Source organism: Paroedura picta, chromosome 8 (assembly GCF_049243985.1).
Source record: "Paroedura picta isolate Pp20150507F chromosome 8, Ppicta_v3.0, whole genome shotgun sequence".
NCBI classification, from domain to species: Eukaryota; Metazoa; Chordata; class Lepidosauria; order Squamata; family Gekkonidae; genus Paroedura; species Paroedura picta.
This window is the reverse complement of record NC_135376.1, coordinates 100097003-100123655: the sequence shown is the minus strand read 5'-3', so window position 1 is coordinate 100123655 and position 26653 is coordinate 100097003. Positions and strand designations below refer to the sequence as shown.

General features: G+C 47.2%; 1 protein-coding gene across 10 annotated transcripts in view; it reads left to right on the top strand.

Annotated features, from left to right (window-relative positions):
- Positions 1-26653, top strand: part of FRMPD2 (FERM and PDZ domain containing 2) — a 229230-nt gene that overhangs the window by 190463 nt on the left and 12114 nt on the right. For 7 of the 10 annotated variants that reach the window (XM_077350968.1, XM_077350963.1, XM_077350964.1 and 4 more), the window contains 7 exons: positions 9984-10016; positions 10753-10802; positions 16622-16707; positions 17081-17229; positions 19885-19975; positions 24542-24876; positions 25599-25814. In XM_077350968.1, coding sequence (XP_077207083.1) covers positions 9984-10016; positions 10753-10802; positions 16622-16707; positions 17081-17229; positions 19885-19975; positions 24542-24876; positions 25599-25814 — 960 coding nt within the window. Of the gene's footprint in view, positions 1-9983; positions 10017-10752; positions 10803-16621; positions 16708-17080; positions 17230-19884; positions 19976-24541; positions 24877-25598; positions 25815-26653 lie in introns of those variants that run through there. The other 3 variants (XR_013233792.1, XM_077350965.1, XR_013233793.1) reach the window with 3 other exon arrangements.

Genomic DNA, 26653 nt, shown 5'->3' with positions numbered 1-26653 from the left:
GAGCCCTGAAACAAAGCAAACACAACTGGCCGTTACCCCAGCAACAAAAAAGACCTAGCAGGATGCACCAGGCAGGACACAAAGGAAAGACAGACAATGTAGTGCTGTTTTTTAATAACAATAATAATGCTGAATACATTAGTTTTATGCTCATATTTTGCCTGGGAGTCAAATATGGTCAATGGTTGAGGATTTCTCTGATAGCTCAAAAGATATGGACCTACTTGGAACAATATGTTTGGAATGGAACGTGATAATTTATTATCCGTGTTTTAAAGTGACAAGAGGGGGAGAAACAAGGGACTCGTGCAGAAGAGCTTTTTTTTATACAGTGCTGTTCACTACCCAAAGGAGTCCCAAAGCAGCTTACAAACCCCTTTCCCTTCCTCTCCCCACAGCAGATACTCGGTGAGGTAGGTGGGGCTGAGAAAGCTCTAAGAGAATTGATCAGCAAGAACACTTTCCCCACTTCCCCACTTTCTGTTCTTTTGTTCAATCTCCGCTTCACTTATTTGCCTCCTTCCCTTAGGGTTGCTAACCTCCAGGTGAGCCTGGAGATCTTGAATTGCAGCTGATCTCCAGACTACAGATCACGGTTTCCCTTTGGGAATTGTATTGAGTTGTATACCTGACTGAAATCTTCCCCTTTCCAGACTCCCCCAAGTCCCCAGGAATTTCCTGTCCCAGAGTTGGCAACCATAGCTAGAGTCTACCATCCAAAGCAGCCATTTTCCCCTGTGTCTGGAGCTCCGGAGCTTCCACCTGGAAGTTGGCAACCTCCATGACCATTTCCTCCCACATCCACAGGCCCAGTCTTTCCTCCATTTCATCATCTTGCCAACATGTCTTCCTTGCTTTGGATCTGGGGCTGTGACCCTGCTTCCCCCTCCTGTGCCCCTTTCCCCTTCTCATTCCCTCCTCTTCCTTGTTGCTGCTGCAACCACCACACAGTTGATAAAGCAACTCCCAAAGCTTGTCATGACCTTGGCCAGGCAAAATCAGAAGAGAGATCTTGTGAGGCCTCAGGAGGACTCGGCTGTGAAGGAACTGTTTTATACTTGTGAAGACTGCACACAAACAGACATTCTAAGTTTGGGGGACTTTCTTATTCCCCCCACCCCAATTTCCCTGTATTTGCTCTAGCCCTGTGTTCTCACTTTCTAAGTTCTTTAATCTGCCTGGGGCCATGCTTGGATAGTGGGCATGTGATACAGCCCAAGCACACGTTGACTCCCTCTGTGACAAGGAGGCCATAGGCTCCACATGACACTGAATGAAATGTATAAAACTTTTCAAGAAGCTGCCACAACTAAGGTCAAAGTGATTCAAATATAAGATTGAAGCAAGTCACCCACAGAATGTTGAGCAAAACTGAAAACACGTTATAGAACAAAGTCCGAGTCCAGTGGCGCCTTGAAGTGGCTTACATCCAGCATCAAATTAAAAGAAAGGTGCCCCTGGACTCACACTTTGTTCTGTTGCTTCAGACCAACATGGCAACTCACCTGAATCTAACAAAAATTACGAATAAGACTTCTAAAAATATTGTGGGGTGCACAGTTTTAGCTGTACCTTGGCAAACCCAGAAGAGCTCATTCTGTCCACAAGCAAAGTCCAACCTGGGAGACCCAAGTTCAAATCCCAGTTCTCCTGTTTATCTTCCCAGGTGATCTTGGCCCAGGTGATCTCAGCCTATCCTAACTGATAGGGTTGTTGTGAGGATATGTGTATCCTGTCTAACTCTTTGAAGGAAGGATGGTGGAAATGTTGTTGTTGTTGTTAGGTGCAAAGTCGTGTCCGACCCATCGCGACCCCATGGACAATGATCCTCCAGGCCTTCCTGTCTTCTACCATTCCCCAGAGTCCATTTAAGTTTGCACCGACTGCTTCAGTGAGCCTGAGATCAGATTCTACTTGAAGAAGTCACGGCTGAGATCCTAAAGCAGAAACGAAAAGTTTGTTCCAGGCCAATCAAGGGGAAGATCAGGACTGACACTGGTGGTCTCTGGTGTGTGGGGCTTGCATCAGCATTTGGCAGCACCAGGCAGCTGCCACAGTCCGAGCACCCGGGGATGACCAGTCCCAGATCTTGGCCTGCGGTAGATCTTTTGAGAGAAGAGGGAAAGCAGAGCCCTCTCCCTCTGGGCAGCAGCAGTGATTGCTCCAGATGGCCAAGCAAGCAAGAAGAGTGGCAAGAGCTGCTGCAGCTGCTGCTCATTTGCCAGATGATCACATGGAAAGACGGTGTGCAACAGCCACTGCCACTGTGGCACACCATCTGAATGAAAACGAGGAAAAGCACAATTAATGGGCAGGAGGAAATGACCAAAGGTGGGGACATCTTTTCCAGCCGCCACCTCATCCCACTACCTGGAGTTGGCCAGGCTGAGAAGTGACCTGATGGGCACTGGTGTGTGTGCTGAAGAAAGGGCAAATCTCCCAAGCCTTCCCTTTGAACCCTGAGGACTGACTCCTTCCCCTAGAGAATCTGGGAGAAAGTTTAAGAACCAGAAACGTCTAACCCTGACACTTTGAAAGTGTCTAGTTGTCTGATCCATAGTCTCATTGAAGGAGTGTGTCCACAGCTTGAGAAAGATCCTCACTACTCCTCACTACTAGTGGATTCTCAGAGGGAGGCTGCAGTCAAGGAGGGAAACTCTTATGCAGCTATCTGAACAGGTGTTACAGATGCCCGTGCTGTCAAGTCAAAACCGATTGATGGCAACCACAGCATTGAGCTGTGAGTGAGAACCAGTGAGAAGCAGAGGTGGGTGGCCATGGCCTTCCCTTGTAGAACCTTCCTTGGTGCCGGCTAAACCTCCCTGAGCATGCTGAAAAAGGGTCTATGAATAAACCAATAAGTTACTGGGAACATATCTTAGTTTGGGTAAGGAGACAACTTTGGGACAACAATGCCGTACAGAGCTTCTGGGGACTCATGGATGGGTCTTTTAAACAAATGTTCTAGAGAACTACTCAAAGTTCTTTAACCTTTGTTTACAAACAAAATAGGCAAGGGGCGCATTCTGTGGACATGCTGGAATGGAAAATCTTATGTCTATTTTAGGGAGCCAACCCCAGAAAAGGCATGCCCCCTCAATTCTTCCAACATTCCCTCGACCTTCAACTCCTTCGGCCCTCCACCAGAACAGTCTGCATCTGGGTCTGCAAATGGTCTCCTGGCCTCTCTTTTTAATTCCACTGGGATCCCGCTGCTCACATCCTTCCACTGTGAAAAGTGCTCATTGATTTCTACTCACTGAGAGTGGAGGTAGTGATGGCCACAAGCACAGATGGCTTTGAAAGATTTGTTGTTAGGTGCGAAGTTGTGTCCGACCCATCACGACCCCATGGATCCAGGCCTTCCTGTCCTCTACCATTACCTGAAGTCCATTTAAGTTTGCACCAACTGCTTCAGTGACTCCATCCAGCCACTTCATTCTCTGTCTTCCCCTTCTTCTTTTGCTCTCAATCGCTCCCAGCATTAGGCTCTTCTCCAAGGAGTCCTTCTTTCTCATGAGGTGGCCAAAGTATTTGAGTTTCACCTTCAGGATCTGGCCTTATAAAGAGCAGTCCAGGCTGATCTCCTCTAGGACTGACCGGTTTGTTCGCCTTGCAGTCCAAAGGACTCGCAAGAGTCTTCTCCAGCACCAGAGTTCAAAAGCCTCAATTCTTTGACACTCGGCCTTCCTTATGGTCCAGTGTTCACAGCGATACATTGCAACTTGGAATGCCATAGCCTTGACTAGACGCACTTTAGTTGGCAGGGTGATGTTTCGCTTTTTAGGATGCTGTCTGGATTTGCCATAACTTTCCTCCACAGGAGCAAGCATCTTTTAATTTCTTTGCTGCAGCCCCCATCTACAGCGATCTTGGAGCCCAGGAAAATAAAATCTGTCACTACCTCCATTTCTTCCCCATCTATTTGCCAGGAATTGAGAGGGACGGATGCCATGATCATCGTTTTCTTGATGTTGAGTTTCAAGCCAACTTTTTCACTCCCCTCCTTCACCCACATTAACAGGCTCTTTAGTTCCTCTTCACTTTCTGCCATTAGAGTGGTATCATCTTCATATCTGAGGTTGTTGATATTTCTCCCTACAATCTTGATCCCAATTTGTGACTCATCTAACACCAACTTTCTCATGATGTGCTCCGCATAGAAGTTAAATAGGCAAGGCGACAGTATACAGCCTTCCCATACTCCTTTCTCAATTTTGAACCAATCAGTGATTCCATACCGGGTTCTCACTGTTGCTTCTTGACCTGCATATAGGTTTCTCAAGAGACAGATTAGATGCTCTGGTATTCCCATCTCTTTAAGAGCTTGCCACAATTTGTTGTGTTCCACACAATCAAAGGCTTTAGCATAGTCAATGAGGCAGAAGTAAATATTTTTCTGGAACTTCCTAGCTTTCTCCATGATCCTGCGTATGTTGGCAATTTGGTCTCTAGTTCCTCTGCCTATTCAAAATCCTGCATAACTTTGCTAGCATGCGAAATGTGTGCAATGGTGCGGTAGTTTGAACATTATTTGGCGTTGCCCTTCTTTGGGATTGGAATGTAAACTGACCTTTTCCAATCCTGTGGCCATTGTTGAGTTTTCCAAATTTGCTGGCATATTGAATATAGCACTTTTACGGCATCGTCTTTTACGATTTTGAATAGTTAACTGGAATGCTGTCACCACCACTAGCTTTATTGTTGCTCAGACTTCCTAAGGCCCATTTGACTTCACATTCCAGGATGTCTGGCTCCAGGTCAGTAACTAGCCTATTGGGTTATCAGGGATGTTAATCTCGCTCTTCTATAGTTCTTCTGTATAATTTTGCCACCTTTTTAAAATCTTTTCTGCTTCTGTGAGGTCCCTACCACTTTGTTCCTTTATCATGCCCATCTTTGCATGAAACGTTCTCTTCATATCTCCAATTTTCTTGAAGAGCTCTCTGGTCCTCCCTATTTTATTGTTTTCTTCTATTTGTTTGCACTGTTAATTTAAGAAGGCATTCTTATCTCTTCTAGCTATTCTCTGGAATTCTGCATTCAATTGGGTGTATCTTTCTCCTCCCTTGCCTTTCACTTCCCTTCTCTCCTCAGCTATTTGTAAAGCTTCCTCAGATAGCCATTTTGATTTCTTGCATTACTTTTTATTTGGGATGGTTTTAGTTGCTACCTCTTGTACAATGTTGCGAACCTCCGTCCATAGTTCTTCAGGCACTCTGTCTAATTTCTTAAATCTATTTGTCACCTCTACTGTATATTCTTCAGGGATATGATTTTGTTCATACCTGAGTGGCCTAGTGCTTTCCCCTACTTTCTTCAATTTAAGCCTAAATTTTGCAACAAGAAGCTGATGATCTGAACCACAATCAGCTCCTGGTCTTGTTTTTACTGACTGTATAGATCTTCTCCATCTTTGGCTGCAGAACACATAGTCAATCTGATTTCTGTGTTGACCATCCGGTGATATCCATGTGTAGAGTCGTCTCTTGGGTTGTTGGAAAAGAGTGTTTGCTATGACCATTGTATTCTCTTGACAAAATTCTACCAGCTTGTGCCCTGCTTAATTTTGTACTCCAAGGCCAAACTTGCCTGTTATCCCGATTATCTTTTGGCTTCCTACTTTAGCATTCCAATCCCCCATAAGCACATCATTTTTGGGTGTTGCTTCTGGAAGATGTTGTAGGCCTTCATAGAACTGGTCAACTTCATCCTCTTCAGCAGCAGTGGTTGGGCCATAGACCATGTATTACTGTGATCTTGAATGGTTTGCCGTGGATTCGAACTGAGATCATTCTGTTATTTTGGGGATTGTATCCCAATGCTGCTTTTCCTATTCTTTTATTGATTATGAAGGCTACTCCATTTCTTCTGCGAGATTCTTATCCACGCAGTAGTATACCTGATGGTCATCTGAATTAAATTCACCCATGCCAGTCCATTTGAGTTCACTGTTTCCTAAAATGTCGATGTTCAGTCTTGTCATCTCTTGTTTGACAACGTCCAGCATGCCTTGATTCATGGATCTGATGTTCCAGGTTCCTATGGAAAAAAAGTCTTTACACATCGGACTGTCTTTTTGCCACCAGTTACCTCCACAACTGAGCATCCTTTCGGCTTTGGCCCAGTCGCTTCATTCGTTCCTGTGCTACTCGTACTAGCCATCTGCTCATCCCCAGTAGCATATTGGACACCTTCTAGCCTGAGGTGCTCATCTTCCGGCATCATATTGGTTTGCCTTTTGGTACTGTCCATTGGGTTTTCATGGCAAAGATACTGGTGTGGTTTGCCATTTCCTTCTTCAGTAGATCATCTTTTGCCAGAGCTCTCAGCTATGACCTATCCATCTTGGGTGGCCCTGCACGGCATAGCTCATAGCTTCACTGTGTTCGAACACAAGCCCCTTTGCCACGACAAGGCAGCGATCCTTGAAGGGGGACGGAAATGTTATAAGCCATAAAAGGAGGGAAGTTCTGAAAGGCCCTTCATGGTAGCCTGAAAACACATCTGGGAAGTGCCTTCAAAAGATTGTGAAATTCCGAGGAAGAGTGGAAAGCAGGTTTTTCTGGCTACTTCATTAAGAACTTGGAGTTTGATATCTACAATTCTGTGTTTTATAATTTTATATACTGACTAGAGGCAAAGCATGCACTGTGGCCTTCCTAGGGGGAGGGAGGATCATGACTGGGCCTGCCAGTAAACAGAGCTGCCAAGACCAGCACTCTGGGAGCAGTGCCTCTGAGAGTGACTGTCCTCCTCCTGCTCCCTGGTGGGCAGAGGACCATGGAGTGGCCCCGACAGTGAGCAGGGCCACCAGGGCTGGCACTCCAAACGTGGTGCATCCGAGGACAACCAGCCCTCCTCCTCCCACCTCCCAGCTCTCCTCTTCCCACGAATCAGACCTGGGGGCAAGCAGAGCTGCCTGGTCCGATGCTCCACTGGTTGGATTGGCAAGGACAGATGGCCCTCCTCCCCCAGCTCTTCGGGCATGGTGCTTCCAAGGGCAAGCAGCCCTCCTCCCCTACTTTTTGATGGGCAGGAGGACCATGGAGTGGCCCTGCCAGCAAGTGGGACCACCAGGGCTAGCCGTGGGTGCAGAACATCTGAGGGTGATCTATTGGGTAAATGTTGTGTAAGAGTAGCAGAGGTAATATATAAATGATGATACCAGGCAATATTAAAGTACATCAAAAACCTATTTTACTAGATTAACAGGATAGGGAACGCTGGAAGGTAAAACAAAATAATATACCTTCTGTGAGCTCAATCAGGAGCTCTGCATCTAAGCTGTTACATGATGAATATTCAAAATCTATCTCCCCCTGCCGAAGGTAGATCTTTTCCCATACAAAGGGAAGAAGGAGAATCTTTCTCTTCCTGTTACAGTTGTGGACGTGGTAAGCATGGAGCCAATGGTCCCCAAACAATTTTGCATATCTATAAACAGACCATGTAACCCACTTTGCCTATTCCCACTGACAACGTATATATAAACAGTTTAACTCTTTAATTGTCAGTCAGAGACAAGGTCTGACTTGTCAGCTAAGAGACAAGGTCTGACATGACCAGCACTCTTCTCCCCGCTCCCCGGCTTAGTGTTCTGCCACAAAGCGGGGCAGTGGAGTGGGGCTGCCAAGTGCCTGGAAGAGGATAGGGATGGGGAAGACGTGCAATTGGCTGTCAGTGGGGGAATGCCTGCTCTCCCACTGGTTGCATATTCCTGATTGAGGGCCAATCAGGGCAAGTTTTAGTCCGTGTGTCATCATTATACCAAATGGTATTAAAAAGGGGAAGATGCCGCAGGCATCAAGGCAAGTTAATCGACAGAAATTCTAAATGTTTGAATTTTTTGCTCAACATAATTCGTTAGGAAGCATTAATTAGGTAAAGCATTAGGAAGGTAAAGCTTGTAGGCTCAGAATTGAAAAATGCAATCAAAACATAATGGCTAGCAGCCATGCTCGGATTTCCAAGAATCTTTGGTTTGTTTCCAAGCAAATTCCATCATAGGGTACACAAATGGAAATACTTGATTGGCTGGTTTGATAGGGAATGCCAGAATCTGAAATCCAGCCTATGAGCCATTTACCATCAATATCATCACTCGGTGGCACTCCCCCTACCTGTTGAATTTTTTTCAAGTAAAGAACTAGCTTTAAAATGTAAAACAAAACAAAAAACAGAATTCTGTTGAAAAACAATGGAAGCAACTGATCCTGGCCACTGTTGATAATAATACTGGGCAATAAATCTCAACTAAAATTGATCCGGCCACCATCAGCTTTAAAGGAAGACATTGCTGCTTTACTGAAAATCTTATGGTCTTACTATTCTATCCAAAAGGCTCAACATCTCTTTGCATAAGATTTGCTAAATGAACTGAGATCCTCCCTAATCCACTGGGAGTCCACTTTAACTTGCTCTACGTGAGCCTACCCTTGTCCTTGATCCGGAGACTCCAGCTGGTGTTAAATGGAGCTGCTAGGGTCCTCACAGGAACACTATGGAGGGCCCATATCCAGTCAGTGTTGAGGCAGCTGCACTGGTTGCCAGTTGCTGTCCAGATCTGGTTCAAGGCTTTAAGGCATTATGCGGGTTGGGACCCACATACCTGAGGGACTGCCTATGTTCCCTGCAGGACTTTATGCTCTGAGGGTGACAATTTACTAGTCATTTCCAGCCCCAGGGAAGCACACCTGGCCTCAACCAGGGCCAGGGCCTTTTCAGTCTGACCTGATGGAATGAGCTCCTGGGTGAGCTGCAGGCCCAGTGGGAACTCTCAGCGTTCCACAAGGCCTGCAAAATGGAGCTCTTCTGCCAGTTCTATGGTTGAGGCCGGGCTTCGTGAGGAAGATCAAGCGCCCCCCCCCCCTGGCGTTAAGCAACTAATAGAGTCAACTTAACCCTCCTTCCTCCCCCCTCTAGAGGTATGGTTGGTTGGGGTAATAGTCTGCCAAGTTCTCATTTCTATTGTGATTTATGTCTTGAATTTTTGCGTCCTTTTAATGGAGGTTTTAATGGGTTTTTATAGGACATCTATAACCCACCATGGACTTTTTTGAAGTAACTCATTCTTAACTATTACAATTCTCTCATATATGGTATAAATATTTTAAAATCTTTTCTATGAAGAGGGGGTAAACACAACTGAGACTATCTATAACAGATGCCCCTGAATGGCCACCAGTACCTCCTGAAGTAGTCTTAACATTAATTAGCCAGCTAAAGTCTAGGAAGGGCTTCCTGCATTACTGAAGTCCCACCCTGACTTGAGGACTCCACCTTTGGCTGCTCTCTTTATTGTCATTAATGTTTCCAGCATTATGCCAAAAACATAGACAAACAAAATCATAGTCCCAATTGTTTAAAAGGGAGACTACATTATCATAAAACTACAGACCAATTAGCCTCTACTCTGTTATGGGGAAATTTTATGTAAGGCATCAATTAAACAAGCTCAGTCAATGGACAAATTGGATTTTGTACAGGGAAGTCCACCTTAAATCACTGTATTACTTTGACCCACGTAATTAATAAATATAGCAATAGAAATGGGGCTATGTTGTTTACTACCATTCTAGAACTCAAGGGAGCAATGGATTCCATCCCCAGGCATTTCTTGTGGAATAAATTAGCCATCTAGAACAGCGATCCCCAACCCCCGGTCTGTAGACCAGTATTGGTCTGTGGATCAGTTGGTACCGGGCCGCAGCTCTAGGCTATTTGCTAAAAGCGGCCATTAAGGTCTGAACAGCCGTCCCTTAAGACTACCCCCCCCCCCCACTCGGGCCTCAGTAAAATTGATAAGCATTGACTGGTCCCCAGTGATAAAAAGGTTGGGGACCACTGATCTAGAACATAGATAAGAGGGTATTACTGTGTTTCCCCGAAAATAAGACATACCCATAAAATAAGCCGTAGCAGGATTTCTGTTTTCACAATATATGGCGTAGAAGTAAAGCTGCGGCTCTCTTTTTACCCAGGGGATAGAAAAGCCCAGCCAAGAAGAGACAAAGGTAACAGTCACCTGCCCACCCTCCCTCCCTCACGGCAGATTCCGGCATGTGCCACCACCTCCATCTCAGCGCAGCGGCAGCCATCCCAGGTTGCTCCCAGCAGCTAGAGCAAGAGAGGCGAGGCGACAAGGACGGCGGTTTTTGAAACTAGGGATAACCGGCAGCAACATGCCAGCTAATGCTTGGCAGAAGACTTGGGCGCCTGCAGCCAGCCAAGCATATCCCCCCACCCCCCTTTTCTCCCCCCCTTTCCCCGTCGTGTACCCATTTCCCTCCCCTGGCCCTTTTGGGGTTGTTTTCCTGGTGGGAGGGGTGGAACTGGCACCAGTGCGCCAGCACCCGCATGCGCCGCCAGCAGCAGCACTCCGCCCCTCCACGGCACTGGCTGCCCCAGTCGCTCTCACCGCCCACAAACACCAGTAAAGCTGCTGCTCCCCAGCACTGACCAGCAACGGTCTGTGGGTGTCTCTCACCCCACACAAACACATTTGTTGATGGCATTGACTTTTCTAAATACCAATAAGACACCCCTGAAAATAAGCCATAGTGTGTCTTCTTGAGGAAAAATAAATATGACAGTGTCTTATTTTTGGGGAAACACAGTATTTCTAATTAGGAAACTATATTGTCATAAGATGTCAGGTGAGATTCACCCTCCAGGGGAATTTAACATCAAGTATTGCAACCAACAAGGGTGTTTTGTTCAATCACTCACTGACCATGTTTGTTCTTCTAGGCATCAGATGCTAAAAATGTCTCCCCTCACAGTTCTGGGTGCATTGAAAGGTATGTTGTTTGGGTGTTTGTGTGTGGAGGTCTGAGTTGCCTCTCTTTCTAGAAGGGTGATGGATTGTGAGGCTAATTTTCAATACAAGACAGTACAACTTTCCCTATTGGAGACCATGAGATGGCCTGGAAGCCTCTCGATGAGTCACCCAACAGAGACTGAAGACACCAAGGACATTCCCACCTCTCTGCAGAGCATTCCAACACTTTACCCTATTTCTTCCGAGCCCCTTTCCCACACAGGCAGTTAATAGGAGGGGCTACAGTCCATGGGAGGAAGTCATTCAAATAGCCCTAAGCAGGGCTATGCAAATTTTGTATGACTGCCCTGGGACAGAGTAAGGCTGTCCTTCAGCTCCAGCAGGTCACTCCAGCCTAGCTTTACTTTTATGGCTGACAGAATAATCAAACAGGCAGAAAGAATGTACCTTCCTTGTATATATTGTGAAAGTCAAAAGATCCAGGAAGAACCAGTGCTTGGGATCGGGGGGAAAGAAGGCTTTAGGATGCTTTGGGCTGATCCTGCATTGAGCAGGGGGTTGGACTAGATGGCCTGTATAGCCCCTTCCAACTCTGATTCTATGATTCTAAGGCTCTTGTCGGAGGCTTTGGGTGGTAGAGGTAGGTACAGAGGCAGTAAGCTCCTCTAAAACTAGGAGGCCTGAGACTTCTTTAATTAAATCAAGCTCCTGCAATCCATGTCCAGCTTGCAACCGCTCATCCTCACAGCATTGATTCAGAAACTTCCTGGTCTTCAGGGAATGTATGTGGTAAGTCAGGAGGTGATCCTAAAAGCAGCCTTACCACTTCCCAGATAGGTTCAGGATTGGCAATCAGACCAGGGAGCCTTAGCACAGGAAACCCTCCCTTCCAACAGGCTCACTCAGCTATACAGGATCTTCCAATGTGGCAAGTATGCCATATCTCCCCACTGTTTTTCATCAAGCCATGGTGGACTGGATGTTGACACTGGCCTGGATGGGTCCATAGCAAGTTGCCTGAACTCCCTTAGGCATGCAAGGCCAGCAGTCACTGGGGTCAGCTGAGAATTTAGGGAACAGCTGTGGAATCGTTCTTAAGGAGTCCAACTGCCAGGGTGGCAGTAGATGCAGGAAGGGGAAGGGGAGAATCTGCATGCATGGTAGATTCTCGTCAGGAATTTAAAGACTAGGAAATCAACTCTATTTGCACTTATTTGGCAACTAATTATGACAAGGAGGAGGGTGAATGGTTAGGAGAGTATTCAAGAGTAAAGAAGGCTTTTTGAGACAATTCCAACCTGAGCTTTATCAAAGACTCTGTTGGGCAGAGCTCAGGTGGCATCATCAGGAGGTGAGAGCCAACAGAGATAGGTAACCTCAGTTTAGGGTCTGGTGGGAGGAGAGCAGGCTTTGGAGCCCCTGGAAACAGGTAGGATCCAGCCTGACCCCCCTTCCCAGCAGTTAGTTAGCAGCACCAACTGCCAGGAGTGGTTAGGGAGGGGTGGTTAGAGCTAGGGGTCAGCGAGGGTTGGGAGGGTGCTTAGGGCAGTTGGTCAGAAATTGAGATTAGTTATTGGCGTTAGTGACAAGGTGGCAAAGCAAGAGCATGCACAGGGAGGAGACACTGAATATGAGGGCCCCTATAGGGGTTGGGCTTCCAACCATAATGGACCAGGGGCAATATTGCATGGGATGGTGGTTGGACAAAAGAAGATCTGGGAGCGCTGCGAGCCCACATGGGGCCCGGTTGTGGAGCCATGGCCGTAGCCCTGGACATGATCCTCTTCTAACCTACAACCCATCCCTAGATATGTGAGGGTGGAGGCTAGGGAGGATCCGATTTTGGTGCTCTGCAATGCAATAGTTAACAACAAGACCTCGACTCTGCGACATTTTTTCATAGAGTCAGGGACAGACCTTGCTTGCCTGACTGAAACCTGGGCCCACGAAGGCAAAACAGTGGCCCTGAAAGAACTAGCCTGGTCTGGGTTTTCTGCACCAATCTTAGATCCATGGGGAGGGGTGGCAATCTTGGTCCGGGAAGCTTCCTCCTACAGGGCTGTCCCAGTGCCGAGGATCGGGAGTGGAGTGTGTCTACTGGTTGGGATTTGGTTGAGAACTTGTCCATCTGACTGGTGTACCACTCACCCAATGACCCGCCAGATGCCCTGCTGAACCTGCTGGAAGCGGTGGCTGCCTGGGTGTTGCAGTTCTTCAGGCTGGTAGTCCTGGGGGACTTCAGTATCCATGCGGATGTGCCATCTCCAGGACTTGGTTTGGACCTGGTGACATCCATGGTGCCACTAGGGCTCTTGCAATTTGTTGCAGGACCCACCATCAGGAAAGCCACACCATCAATTTGAACTTTGGCACTGGGATAGAGGTAGCTCTGAAAGCAGCGTCAACTACACCATGGTCAGACCACTATGCCCTGCGGGCCCAAGACAGGATGCCACCACTTCCCTATTTGAGTGAGGGGCGTATTTTAGCCCACCCATGGGGACTTATGGATCCAGTTGGTTTCCAGAATACTCTGCGGGACCTGATGCCTCCTGGTGACTCGTTGACAGCACTGGTAAAGGACTGGCAGTCCTGCCTGACAGCAGCCAGACAAGGTCACCCCTAGACATCCTCTCCACCCCTCCTCAAGCGGATCCCTTGGTACTCTCGGGAGGTTCAGGAGAGGAAGAGGGAAGTGAGATGACTAGAGCAAGTGTTGTGAAAAACTCACGACAAGGTGGCAAGAACATCTTATCACACGCTTATGAGGGTGTATGAGATGGCAGTGAAAGTGACAAAACAGGACTTCTTTGCCACAGAAATTGCATCTGCTGGCGTTTAGGGTAGTTAGGTCCCTTACCACCTTCAAGGAGGGGTGCCAAAATGTTAGTAAATTGGACCTTAGTGGTGAGCCATTAGTGAGCAATTTTGCAGATCAAGTCTTGTCAGGGTTAATACAATAGGTCAGTGGTGCCCAACCCCCGGTCCAGGGACCGGGACCGGTCCGTGGATCAGTCAGTACCGGGCCGTAGCTCCTCCTCCCCGGCTGCTGCCTTGGAGGCTGCCCTGCCACTCTGCCGCCAGCTCAACTTTGGTGCTCTCCAGCAGCCACCATAGCTGGGGCTCCCCCTCGGCATGGCACTGTGCAGATGCTGCTGGCAGTGCCCCCCAGTGGGCGGCAGGAAGTCAGTGGCACCAGCAGGAAAGCAAGTGGAGCAGGGGCTCAGGTGGCGGTGACGTCCCTCAGCAAAAGACTAACCCCCCGGGCCTCATTAAGATTGTCAAGCGTTGATCGGTCCCCGGTGATAAAAAGGTTGGGGACCACTTCCCTACACAGTCCGGGACCCACATATTTGAGGGACCACCTGTCACCCTTTACCCCCCTCAGGGCTCTGTACTCTGTGGGTACCAACTTTCTGGTTATTCCCAGCACCAGAGAAGCTTGCCTGACTACAACTAGGGCGAGGGCCTTTTTGGTCCTGGCCCCTACCTGGTGGAATGAGCTCCTGGAAGAGCTGCAGGCCTTGCGGGAGCTTCTGGCATTCCATAGGGGCTGCAAGATGGAGCTCTTCCACCAGGCTTATAGTTGAGGCCAGTGCTGTAGAACATCTGTTTCCCCCCCCCACAAGGAAGACATACCACCGTGTTGATGCATCATCAATGGTGGCAGAGCATCTTGTTTGTGGCACCCACCAGGGAGTTGGTTGGACTTGAGGTGAAGTTATTTTTATCACCGTGCTGTTTTTGTTAATTTTATTGGGGTAGCCGGTTAGCTGAAAGTGGCAGGAAATAAATCGAATAGAAAGAAAGAAAGAAAGAAAGAAAGAAAGAAAGAAAGAAAGAAAGAAAGAAAGAAAGAAAGAAAGAAAGAAAGAAAGAAAGAAAGAGACATTACTACTTTAAACTATCAAATGCGAGTGAGGTAATGGCGGCAGCCGGCCGCATGCGGCCGAACTCAGAGGGGGGCGGATTGGGAAGCGCAAGGGACCAATCGTCAGTCCTGCGGCAAAGCACCAATCGTCAGTCCGGCGACTGCGTGGAGCTCCCAATTGGTCCCTTGCTGGCGGACTGCCAATCGGAGGGTCCAATCTGCAGGCACTTCGCACCTGCCGATTGGGCCCTCCTATCAGCACCCTTCCTCATCCCGGACAGGGCTTGGGGCCCTTACTGTTTTATTTTAACCGCTCCACAGGAGCGGTTAAAGATGCGTTAAGAGCAGAGTGCACAATGGCAATAACTTGAACACCGTTGCCAAACAATTCTATGCCTTGTCTGAAGGGACAGTTGAAGATCTCAAGGTTACCCTGGTTGAGGCCTCAGAAGTTGCTCATGTGGGCAATGTACTAAAGGATCCAGCTGACAGAAAAAACGAGATAGCTCCTACAAAAAATTACATGAAGTAGGTTTTAGTGTAGTGATGAAGAGCGGTGGACTCTAATCTAGAGTTTGATTCTGGGGTTTGATTCCATATTCCTACATGCAGCCAGCTGGGTACATCTCTTTCTTTTGGGTGAATGGTCAGTCTTAGGCCAGCAATGGGATGTCCTGGAGGTTTAAAATGTTCTCCCACATTTTTTTAAATATCAGATTTATGTCCATGTATTCTTTTCTGCAAGGACTGGCCTATTTGCCCACTGTTGGGAAAGAAGGGCACTATTGACACCTAATGGCTTATATAATGTTGGAAGATGAGCCAGTGAATGAACCTGGGATGAAATGGCTGGTGATGTTGACTGTGTTGAATCTAAAGATAAAGTTTCCATCTTCCTTTACTGCAGACCCAGAGACTGTCTCCATTTTAGGTAGTCCATTAATGCAGTGGTCCCCAACCTTTTTATCACCGGGGACCGGTCAACGCTTGACAATTTTATTGAGGCCCGGGGGGGGGGGTAGTCTTTTGGTGAGGGACATCACCGTCGCCTGAGCCCCTACTCAACTTGCTTTCCTGCCAGTGCTCCTGACTTCCTGCCACCCACTGGGGGTTGCTGCCAGCAGCAACTGTGCAGTGCAATGCCGAGGGGGAGCCACCAGAGAGCACCAAAGGTGAGCCAGCGGCAGAATGGCAGGGCAGCCCCTGAGGCAGCAGCCAGGGAGGAGGATGAGCCACGGCCCGGTGCCAACTGATCCACGGACCGGTACCGGTCTCCGGACCGGGGGTTGGGGACCACTGCATTAATGTGAGAAGTTGTTTCAGGGTACAGGGCAGACTGTCTGTCTGTTGGCAAGAAAACTTGCAGAGCTGCTGCAGTACCTGTGAGAGAGGAGTATAATTAACCAGCTCAGTTTATAGGTCATTAATGAAGTGTTGAACATATTTGAGCTGCAAGTAACCCCCAATGATGTTTTGTTGCTGTTTTGTTTGCAGAAGGTTGTCACTGTGACTTTGTTCCTTTGCTTCCTGACTGCATGACTGTGAGAATGGTTATGAGAGAGGAGTCTCTTGGTCCAGGGCTTCTTCTGCATGATTGATAAGCTGATGAAAACCCACTAAATACATTGTTGTTTTTCTGATCTCGGCACAGAAGAGTGAATTTACTCTGCAAAACTGATTTTGCTCTACATGGTGAACTGCCTCTTCAGTGCTTTAAGCGTCTTTTAAGCATTGTTTCTGCACGTGGACTCTTCCCCCTGAGTTCCTGTAAGCAGCTTCTTTTGTCCTTTCCACCCATGGTAGGACCTCGGGCTGGGGGCCTGCTTGGCTCACATGGCACTCCAGCAGAAGTGCAATGGACAATGTTTGCTTAGAGGGCATTTCATTCTCTTAGGGGTTATACTGAAGCTGTGCTGCTGCCGTACCCACATCAGAGTGCCAAGTGAATTAATTCTGTCTCTTTAAAGCTCACAGAAGGATGAAAAACAAATCCTGGAATCATGCCCTAGTGAAGAGGAAGTCATAGCCCAAAGACTTTCTGCTATGCCCAGAGGTAACAATGCATGTATCTCCTCTTGATGTCCTTGCAGTTACACTCCTTGCAGTTATAGTGGCCACAAGCTTGAAATAATGATTTCTGAAGGATGCAGGATTCAAACCAGTGGCTGTTTTCACTAAGCTAATTTATCAGGGGATTTTGTGGTTGCACGGGGGTGGGGGGCATACATACCATGGAAGAACTTCTTCCTGACCCTAAGTATATCCTGAGCATGATGAGCCCCTTCTCCCATCTTTAAACTCCTAAGAGATTTTTAACAGTCTCTAAAATTCCATAGGATCATGGAAACATTTTTCTAAAGAGAGCTTGGTATATTGAACCTCTCCAATTCGGATCCAATGGCTGTTTCTTTGGGTGATTTCCATAGGCTTGAATGTGGTCACTGAAGATGAGCTGATGCAGTTGACAAAGATTAAACCAGTGCAGAAAAAAAATGGCCTACAACAGCATCTTGAATTTCTGATCCAGAATCTTCAGAAACAGATTGAACATCAAGAAATGCTGAAGGAATTCCTTGTAAGTCTCCCCCATCATTACTGGCCTGACCTGAAGAGCCCAGACTAGCCCAATCCCATCAGATCTCAGAAGCTTTGCAGGGCCAGTCCTGGTCAATACTCAGAAGGGAGTCCACCAAAGTAGTCTAGGTTTGCTATGCAGAGGCAGGCAATGGCAAACCACCACTATTTTCCTCTTACCGAACCTGGCTACCCTGATCTCATAAGATCTCAGAAGCAGAGTCAGCTTTGGTTAGGGATGCCAGCCTCCAGGTGGCAACTGGGGATCCCCTGGAATTACAGTTTATCTCCAGAGTAAAGAGATCAGTTCCACAGGAGGAAATTTATTATCTGGAGTGTGGTTTCTATAACATTATTCCCTATTGAAGTCCCTTTCCTCCTCAGGGTTCATCTTCAATCTCCAGGTGTTTCACAGCCAGGAACTGGCAACTCTGCCCCTAATCCACTTTTGGTGGTCAGAAGGGACCTGGAAATCCGAGCCCTCCTTAGTACTTGGGTGGGAGATCTCAAGGGAAGTCCAGGGTGGCTACATAGAGGTGGACAATGTCAAACTTCCTCCATTCATCTCTCGCCTTGGAAACCCTACAGGTTTTCTTAATCTTAATGATTTGCTTTTCAAATCCTGCTGGGAGTGCTTCCTGGTACACCAAATGCAATTTAGGCCAAGGTTGTCCAGTACTTATTCTGTGCCAGGCTGCGGCAAGTTGTTTTGCGACCAGGCGAGTTGTTTTGCAACCCCACCACTCCCTGTGACCCCCACGGGGGACCATTTTTGATGGCGCACATCATCCACCCTGGATTTCTGCCAGAGTGGAAAGGGTCTGCCACACAGGGCAATGTATTTCTGTTTATGAACACGGTAACAATATTGCGTTCATAAACAACAACAAAATACCCCAGGTGGCTTGGCGATTCTGCACAGCACCACCGAGCCACCTAGGGCATTTCTGTGTCCCTTCCAGGACACTGTAGTTGGCCCAGGGTGCCCAGGAAGGAAAAAGGAATGTAGAAAAATCTTTGTTCCCTTGCCACAGGGCAACAGTGGGCCTGAATCGGGTCTTATTCCCCATGCGGAAAAGGTCTAGGACAGTGGTCCCCAACCTGCGGGCCGTGGCCCAGTGGTGGGCCGAGAAGGCCATGGCGCCGGGCCGCGGCTCCCTCTCCCTGCCCCCCCCTGCAGTAAAAAACTTCCCGGGCCGCAAGCTTGCGGCCCGGGAAGCTTCTTACTGCGGGAGGGCAGGGAGAGGGAATCAGGGCGGGGCCGCGCGGCCGTGTGGGCGTGGCCCGCGGGCGCGGCCTGATGTGCGGGCATGGCACGTGTGGGTGCGGCCCGCGGGCGCGGCCCGATGAGCGGGCGCGGTCCGCGCGGGCATTGCCCGATGCCCTGCCAGTCACCAGTCTCAGAAAGGTTGGGGACCACTGGTCTAGGAGTCAAAATGGATACTGTGCTCCCAAGAGAAATTCTTTTAAGTGATATTCTATAAGTGATACCAAGCAATAGCAAACTACCTTTGAGTAATTTAAATGTGAAATTTGCTGCCAGAGGATATAGTTATGGAAGAGGAACAAACAGCTTTAAAAAGGGATTGGATAGTTTCATGGAGGATAAGCCAATCACTGGCCATGGTGACTGGGGGGATCTTCCACATTCAGGGACACTAAGTCTCTGCATCCCAGAACCAGGAGCCTCTCTGTTGGCCCTCCAGAGGAACTGGTTGGTCGCTTTGTGAGATGGGATGCTGGACTAGAGGAATCACAGCAGGGCTCTTATGAATGTGGAGTTACCATAAGTTGGATGTGATTTGAATACTTCCCCCCCACACACACACACACACAAATATATCCTGACAACCAAGGAGAAGAAGAAGAAGAAGAGTTGGTTCTTATATGCCGCTTTTCCCTACTCGAAGGAGGCTCAAAGCGGCTTACAGTTGCCTTCCCTTTCCTCTCCCCACAACAGACACCCTGTGGGGTGGGTGAGGCTCCTAACCACTCCTAACCACTCCTAACCACTCCTAACCACTACACCAAACTGGCCAATTTGGTGTAGTGGTTAGGAGTCCGGACTTCTAATCTGACATGCCGGGTTCGATTCTGTGCTCCCCCACATGCAGCCAGCTGGGTGACCTTGGGCTCGCCACGGCACTGATAAAACTGTTCTGACTGAGCAGTGATATCAGGGCTCTCTCAGCCTCACCCACCCCACAGGGTGTCTGTTGTGGGGAGAGGAATGGGAAGGCGACTGTAAGCCGCTTTGTGCCTCCTTCGGGTAGGGAAAAGCGGCATCTAAGAACCAACTCTTCTTCTTCTTCTCTTCTAGAGAGTAATTTCCTGTTTCCCCAGTCTCCTTCCTCTTTCTCTTCCATCTCTCAAGCTTGCAACATGATGGTAGAGACATGCCTTAAGCATCTCTCTCCATCCAGCTATTTAGACTAGAATAGGAACCCTATCTTTACCTCTAAGCATGTAGTATTAAATTCTCTATTAAATAGTTCTTATATTAGTTAAGTTCATTTGTGAATGTGTTTTTCTTTCTTTGTTGTTTTCTCTCCACATGCACTCTGCTCACATGTTGTGCTAATTGCCGAACCAAAGCACTCTGCTAACTCTCTGTATATTAACACTTTAGCAATGCTTAATATCCTTCACATTTTAGGAATTAGAACACATCAAGCCAACAGATGATTGCCTGATAGGCAAAGCTCCAGAGAACCGTGAGAAGAACAGATATCGTGACATCCTGCCTTGTAAGTACAAGAAACTGTGAATGGGAAAGATGCAAGAGTCTGAAGATGGAACTGGTGTGTGACCGGCTCATTCTGAGTTAGGATTAAATCTCCAGTCCTGAGTGTGTGCTCTCTCTTCCAGGCAATGGTTCCATTAGAACAGAGAAGGCCAAACTGTAGTTCCTCAGGTATCCGTGGACTACAATTCCCATGAGGTTTATGGAAATAGTAGTACATGGACAGCTGGGGAACCACAGTTTGGCCTCCCCTGCATTAGAATATGGCTCATCATGACAGCTCTCATACACAGTTGACAAGTGATGTTCCTTACATATTTAGCTGATGTCAGAATGGTGACCATTGCTCTGTAGCATGGCACAGCAACGGTTTTATGTCAGGACTTAAATCCTCAGTACCTCTGGGTTTGCCCAAAGAGGGAATTGCAGCCAAGGAAACACAGCAAAAACCTCTGTAACTAGAGATGTCTGCTCAAATCATGTTGTGATCCCAGAGAGAGGCTCCTTGGGTAGCCTCGCTTACTGGCTGGAGCAAAGAAAAGAATGGGATAATCCTGCTGTAAAGAGATTCAGTTTCAAGGATAGAGAATTTGGATATGATGATGATGATGTTAGCCATTCAGTCGAGTCCGACTCTTGGCAATCCTATAGCTCAGCTGTTGCCATGATGTTTGATCTTGCACTGCATCTCTTAGTTCTGTCATGTTCTGGCCGGGGTCCATTTTGATCACTGCATTCTTTGTCAGCCTGGTTTCCTTTTTCCACTATCCAAATCTAGCATAATTGTTTCCTCCAATGATCACATGACATGTCCAAAGTAAGTGAGCCCGAGTTTCATGCTTTTGCCTACCAGTGATAGATCGGACTTTATGCACTGTAGCAGTTCCTGGTTCGTGACTTTTGCTGTTCATGAAACCCACAGAAGCCTTCTCCAGTACTGAAGTTCAAATGAATCAGTTCTCTTGTCTGATTTTTTCATCATCCAACTTTCACTATTGGAAATATGATAGATCGAACTAATTTACATTTGGTAGTCAGCCTTATGTCCGTGTTTTTCCATGTTCAGTTCAAGCTCATCAATGCTAAGTGACCCAGAACTATTCAACATTTTATTTCCATACTGCAATCACACTCATCAGTTTGATTCAAGAAACATGAATTCTTGAACACATTTAATCTCTTCACCATCACTTGTCATTGTCAACTGTGCAAGATATAGTTGATTTTATTATTATTATTATTATTATTATTATTATTATTATTATTTATTATACTTAAATATTGCCCTACCCGGAGGCTCACGGTTACTGTGTAGTCCATTTGGTGATGTCCAAGTGTATAGGTGATGCTTATGCTGTTTAAACTAAGTGTTCATGATGGGAAAATGATTTTCACGAAAGATTTGTGCCAGACTGTTACCCGAATCGTGCTAACACATGGCCTGAGACATGTATATTAAGCCTTGGGGAATTAGCTGAGCAGCGAAAGGTAGGGTAACTTAGCTCTAAAGAGCTGATTTTGCCTGTGTCCATGAAGTAATTAAACCCTTTAAGAACTCAAGATAGCCAACGTTGATAAATTGGTAAAAATAACAAGAATTGTCTTCATTAGAGGAAAACAATAAAAGCATGAATATACCTAATACACCTATCAAGTAGTGGGATAGAGAAGAAATCAGGGTGTAAAAAGAAGGTTCAGTATAATTACCATTCCTGAAGAGTGGAGATCAGAGGTAAGCAACACGAGGTAGTGTGAACAGAGGTTTCAATGGGTCCTGAGTTGGAAGGCACTCGGAGTAGCTGTGTGAAGCCATATAGGGTTTTGTTGGGGGGGGGGATGTGAGGAGGCTTTAAGTGAGAACATGCTGGAATTTTCCATGGGTAAGGATGTTGGGCAATGCCTTAGCCAGGTCCGGAGATAGCCATTGATCAACATAGACCAGCGGTTCTGAACCTTTTTGGGGCCGTGACCCCAACTTGGGTGGTGGTGGCACAAGCGTAAACATGTACCAGCAGCAGATGCGGGCGCGCACGTGCATGTAGGCACACAACAATCAAGGTAGCTGCCGCCTCCACCCACTGGTGCCTGCTGGCACCCGCCGGTGCCCACCAGAAGGGGCAACTTAGATGCGCGCCGGGCAGTTTCCCCAGAGGGGAGCGGCAAGGAAAGGAGACACCACGGCGGCTCACACAGGCTGCATGGTCTCTCCTGGCCATCAGGGAGAGTGAGGCCTGCATTGGCAGGTGGGCGACAGCCGTCACAAGCTGCCTCGCCGTCTCTTCTTGGCCATGTAGCCGGGCAATTTGGGCTCCTCCTCACCGCCTGCCCACTCTCCCACTTTCTGTCAGTTGGCTTCCACGCAGGGCTTTGCAGGGAGGTGGGGAACAGCAGGCGTGTCAGGCAAGATGATCACCTGCATCATTCCTTTCTCCCAGTCTGAAATTTCCAGTAATGTATCTTTCTGCTTGTGCACCAACTTTTACATTAAAGTCACCCATTATGTAAATGACATCTTTCTTGGGTTTTAAAGTATCCTAAATTGCAATACAGAAGTCTTCAATTTCCGCCTCTGTTGCATGAGTTGTCAAAGCGTATACTTGAACAGTTCTGATACTTATTGGCTTGGCACAAATTCAAATTGTCATGATTCGATCATTGATCATTGAAAAACTTTCCACTGCTCAATAAAATGTTTTGCTTGCAATGAAAGTTATGCCATTACTTTTTATGGTAGTGTGTCCATATTTGAGTCTAGGACACAACTTATGTGACCATGGTATATGTTTACTGAAAATAAGCCCATCTTTCTCCCTTGACTATTATCTATTTCTCTGGAGAACTTGAGCATTGAGTCAGCAGAGGTGGGATGTGCAAATATTTTTATTTACTCACTTCATCTGTACCTGGCCATTCCCCCAGTGGGGAGCCCAAGCTGGCTGACATCATTCTCCTCTCCTCCGCTTTATCCACACAAGAACCCAGTGAGGTGGGCCCAAGGTCACCCAGCAGCCTTCTGTGGCAGAGCAGGGATTTAAACCTCAGTCTCCCAGCTCCTAATCCTGCACTCTGTCCACTATGCACTCTGTCCACCCTGCTGGTGTTAACGCCATATGCGTGGCTGTAAGGACATGTGTCTAAATTTAGTTGTGGGGAATCAGCTAGTAAAGCCACTAAGAGGCAGTGTGGCGTAATGTGAGACCTTTTATTGCACAGTTTACTAGGTAATTACGTCACTGAGATAGAACCAAGGCAGACAACAATCTAAACATGGAAGAATTTTATTAAAACACACTAATTAGATAAAAGACAACACATGCACAATGTAGCATAGAAAATATTTCTTCAGCTAGTTTCTTTGTTGGGACTGGACCACAATTGTTACTGGCCATCAAACTCTTTGTCTAAGCCCTGGACAAGGTAGGATCAGCCCCCTGTAACCTCAGGCCACAGATTTCCTTTAAATATCAGGCTCTCACTGCCACAAAGTGCAGTCAGTTTCCAGACTACAGAAACGCTGTCCGATGCTTCTCTTGGTCCCTCGTCCGTCGCCCCAAATTGCTTTCCTGGACCTCCAGAACTCTGGTCCACCCAGAAGACAGGTAGATATCACTTCCAATTAACCCTTAGTTCTATCCACGTAAGCCTTTTCCTTGTGAGCTAGTGGCTAGGAATGTATATTCCCTCTAGAAGGGCTGATGGCCCATTTCTGGCAAATCCTGGACGATTGCTTTTGCCTGGGAATAGTAGTAAAGGAAAGGACAAAGATTAAATCTTGGATTAAATTTGGTGTTGAAAGAGCGGCCAGTTCCCCTTACAAGACAATGTGCTCGGCTGGCTGGAGGGGGGGTTGGATGCGGTACCTTTGTTTCTCTGTACTTGCCAGGTGTTTGTTTGGGGGTGTTTGATAGAGGAAAAAGAGAGTCAAGTAAGAAATACAGACAATTAAGGTAACTGTAATAGTAAGGTTCAAGGTTCATGTGGGTAGCCATATTGGTCTGAAGCAGCACAAAACATAATCAGAGTCCAGGGGCACCTTTAAGATCAACAAAGATTTATTCAAGGCATGAGCTTTTGAGTGCAAGCACTCTTCCTCAGTGGAGAAGAGTGCTTGCACTCTGAGGAAGAGTGCTTGCACTCGAAAGCTCACGCCTTGAATAAATCTTTGTTGGTCTCAAAGGTGCCACTGGACTCTGATTTTGATTTGTTGTGATAATAAGGGTTAGGCAAATATAAGGATATAGGCAAAAGGTAATCTAATTTATCATGTTATTTGTACTGTTTTTCTCAAGTTCCATGTAAACCTCCCTGAGCCTCAGGGGAGGGCAGTATATAAATATAAAAAATAAATAATAAAATAAATAAAAGGAGGAATGCCTTTTCCTACTTCACTCCCTGTGCGGCAGGAGAAAAAGTGAGGAGGTGACTCTCACAGGAGACAGGAAGAAGTTTTTAGTTCTGCCTCCCTGGGTATATGGTGAGAATCACCCAATCCATGATGTCCTCCATGCTTCACAGGAGAAGGCCCCTTCTCTGTGAGTATCCAGTGGTCATTCTCTATCTCTCGTTCTAGATGATGAGACACGAGTTCCCATTGGGGAGATGAAGGGATACATCAACGCTAGCTACATCCACATGCAAGTGGGCAAAGAGGAGCTCTTCTACATCTCTGCTCAGGGTCCTCTGCCATGCACCATGAATGACTTCTGGCAAATGGTTTGGGAAAACCACTCCAACGTCATTGCCATGATTACAAAGGAAATGGAACGGGGGACACCCAAATGCCATCGGTACTGGCCTGAGCCACCCCACACATCTCTGGATTTGCTTAGGTTTCAGCTGCAACTGGATAACTATCAGATCCTGGATTGCTTTATCATTAGAGTAATAGAAATTACAAACAAAAGGGTAAGGCACTCGGACTGCGCGCAGCATGATCTGGGTACAAACTGGAAACAGTGACTACTTGGCAATGGTAGAGGAAGAGGAAGATGTCATCAGATCAGAACCAGTTTATGGTGACCTTGTAGGGCAGGGGTGGCCAAACCATGGACGACAGTTACCATGAGCCCCTGCCAGCATGATAGCCGTAGTTTTTTCAAGGTAAGAGGCCAAACCGAGGTGGTTTGCCATTGCCTGCCTCTGTGCATACCCCAGACTTCCTTGGTGGTCTCCCATCTAAGTATTAATTGTGGCCAACCCCACTTAGCTTCCAAGGTCTGATAAGATCAGCCTATCCTTGGACATCCAAGTCAGGGCAGAAGACAGAAGTGGTTTGGCATTGCCAGCTTCTGTGCAGTGCCCCTGGGCTTCCTTGATGGTCTCCTTTCAAACTATTAACTAGGGCTGACTTTGCTTAGATTTTGAGATTGAGGAGATCAGACCAGCCTGGGCTGCCCCAGTCAGTGTAGTATGTTTAGAGTGGACCAGACATCCTGTTGCATCTGATAACAATACTAGCTTGGGACAGATGTAAGAGACCTTATCTGCAACTATCATTAGCAACTTGGTCACAGCAGCCACCAATATTTTCCCATCCTGTTTTGTTTTACAACTGGCTTTGTCAGTTCTGCAGTTCTTTTTTATTATTATGGGCATCCCTACAGACTTTCTGATCTCTGTGTGTGCAGACACAGGAGAAGCGCATGGTGCACCACCTCCAGTTTATCTCCTGGCCAGACCACGGCACCCCCCGGTCATCAGAGAACCTCATCAGGTTTGTCCGCTTCATGAGGAAAACTCATCAGACAGGCCCCATCATCACCCACTGCAGTGCCGGGATTGGAAGGAGCGGGGTGCTGCTCTGCGTGGACGTCTTGTTGACCTACATAGAAAAAGATATGCCTGTAAGAAATCCAAGTTGATACAGATTTATTTCATTTCAACTCCACCTAATATTATTTGTCTTTCCTCCATTTTATCCTCACGGCACCAGCCCTGCGAGGTAGGTAGGTTAGTCAGAGAGAGTGGGACTGGCACAGGATCACTTTCCCAGCTTCCATGGGATGTGGGAATGGGCATCTGTAGAGTGCAACACTCTAAACACAGCCCCACACTGGCTCTCAAACTCTGAGGCCAAGGGGTCTTATAACCCTCTCCTTGAACATTGCCAACTCTGTTTTTCTCTGATCAAACTGTCCCTAGAAGCCCAAGAAAAGGCATTTTCTCCCTCCCCCACCCCTGCCAGTCAGTGGAATCAGAAGACAAAGGAGAGTACAGATCTCATCAGCAAGTGGACAAAAGCCATGCCGGGGAATTTTGGGGGGAGAGCAATTTGCTGAAAACTGTCCCTCTGAAGAGTGTGGTTAGTATCTTCTCTCCCTTTCGAAAGGTAGGGTTTGTAGCTTATCTCCCCCAAATGACAAACTTTTCCTTTCTAAAGGCGGGAGAATGCTAGAAAAAGGAGAAGAGCTGCTTTTTATACCCTACTTTTCACTACCTGAAGGAGTCCAAAAGTGGCTTACAGTTTTCCTTTCCTCTCCCCATAACAGACAGTCTATGAGGTAGGAGGGACTGAGAGAGCTCTGTGAGAACTGCTCTGTGGGAACAGCTCTAAGAGAACTGTGACTAGCCCAAGGTCACCCAGCTGGCTGTATATGGAGGTAGAATAGGGAGCCCAATCTAGTTCTCCAGCTTAGAGTCTCCCACTCTTAACTACTACACCACACTGGATCTCTGCACATAT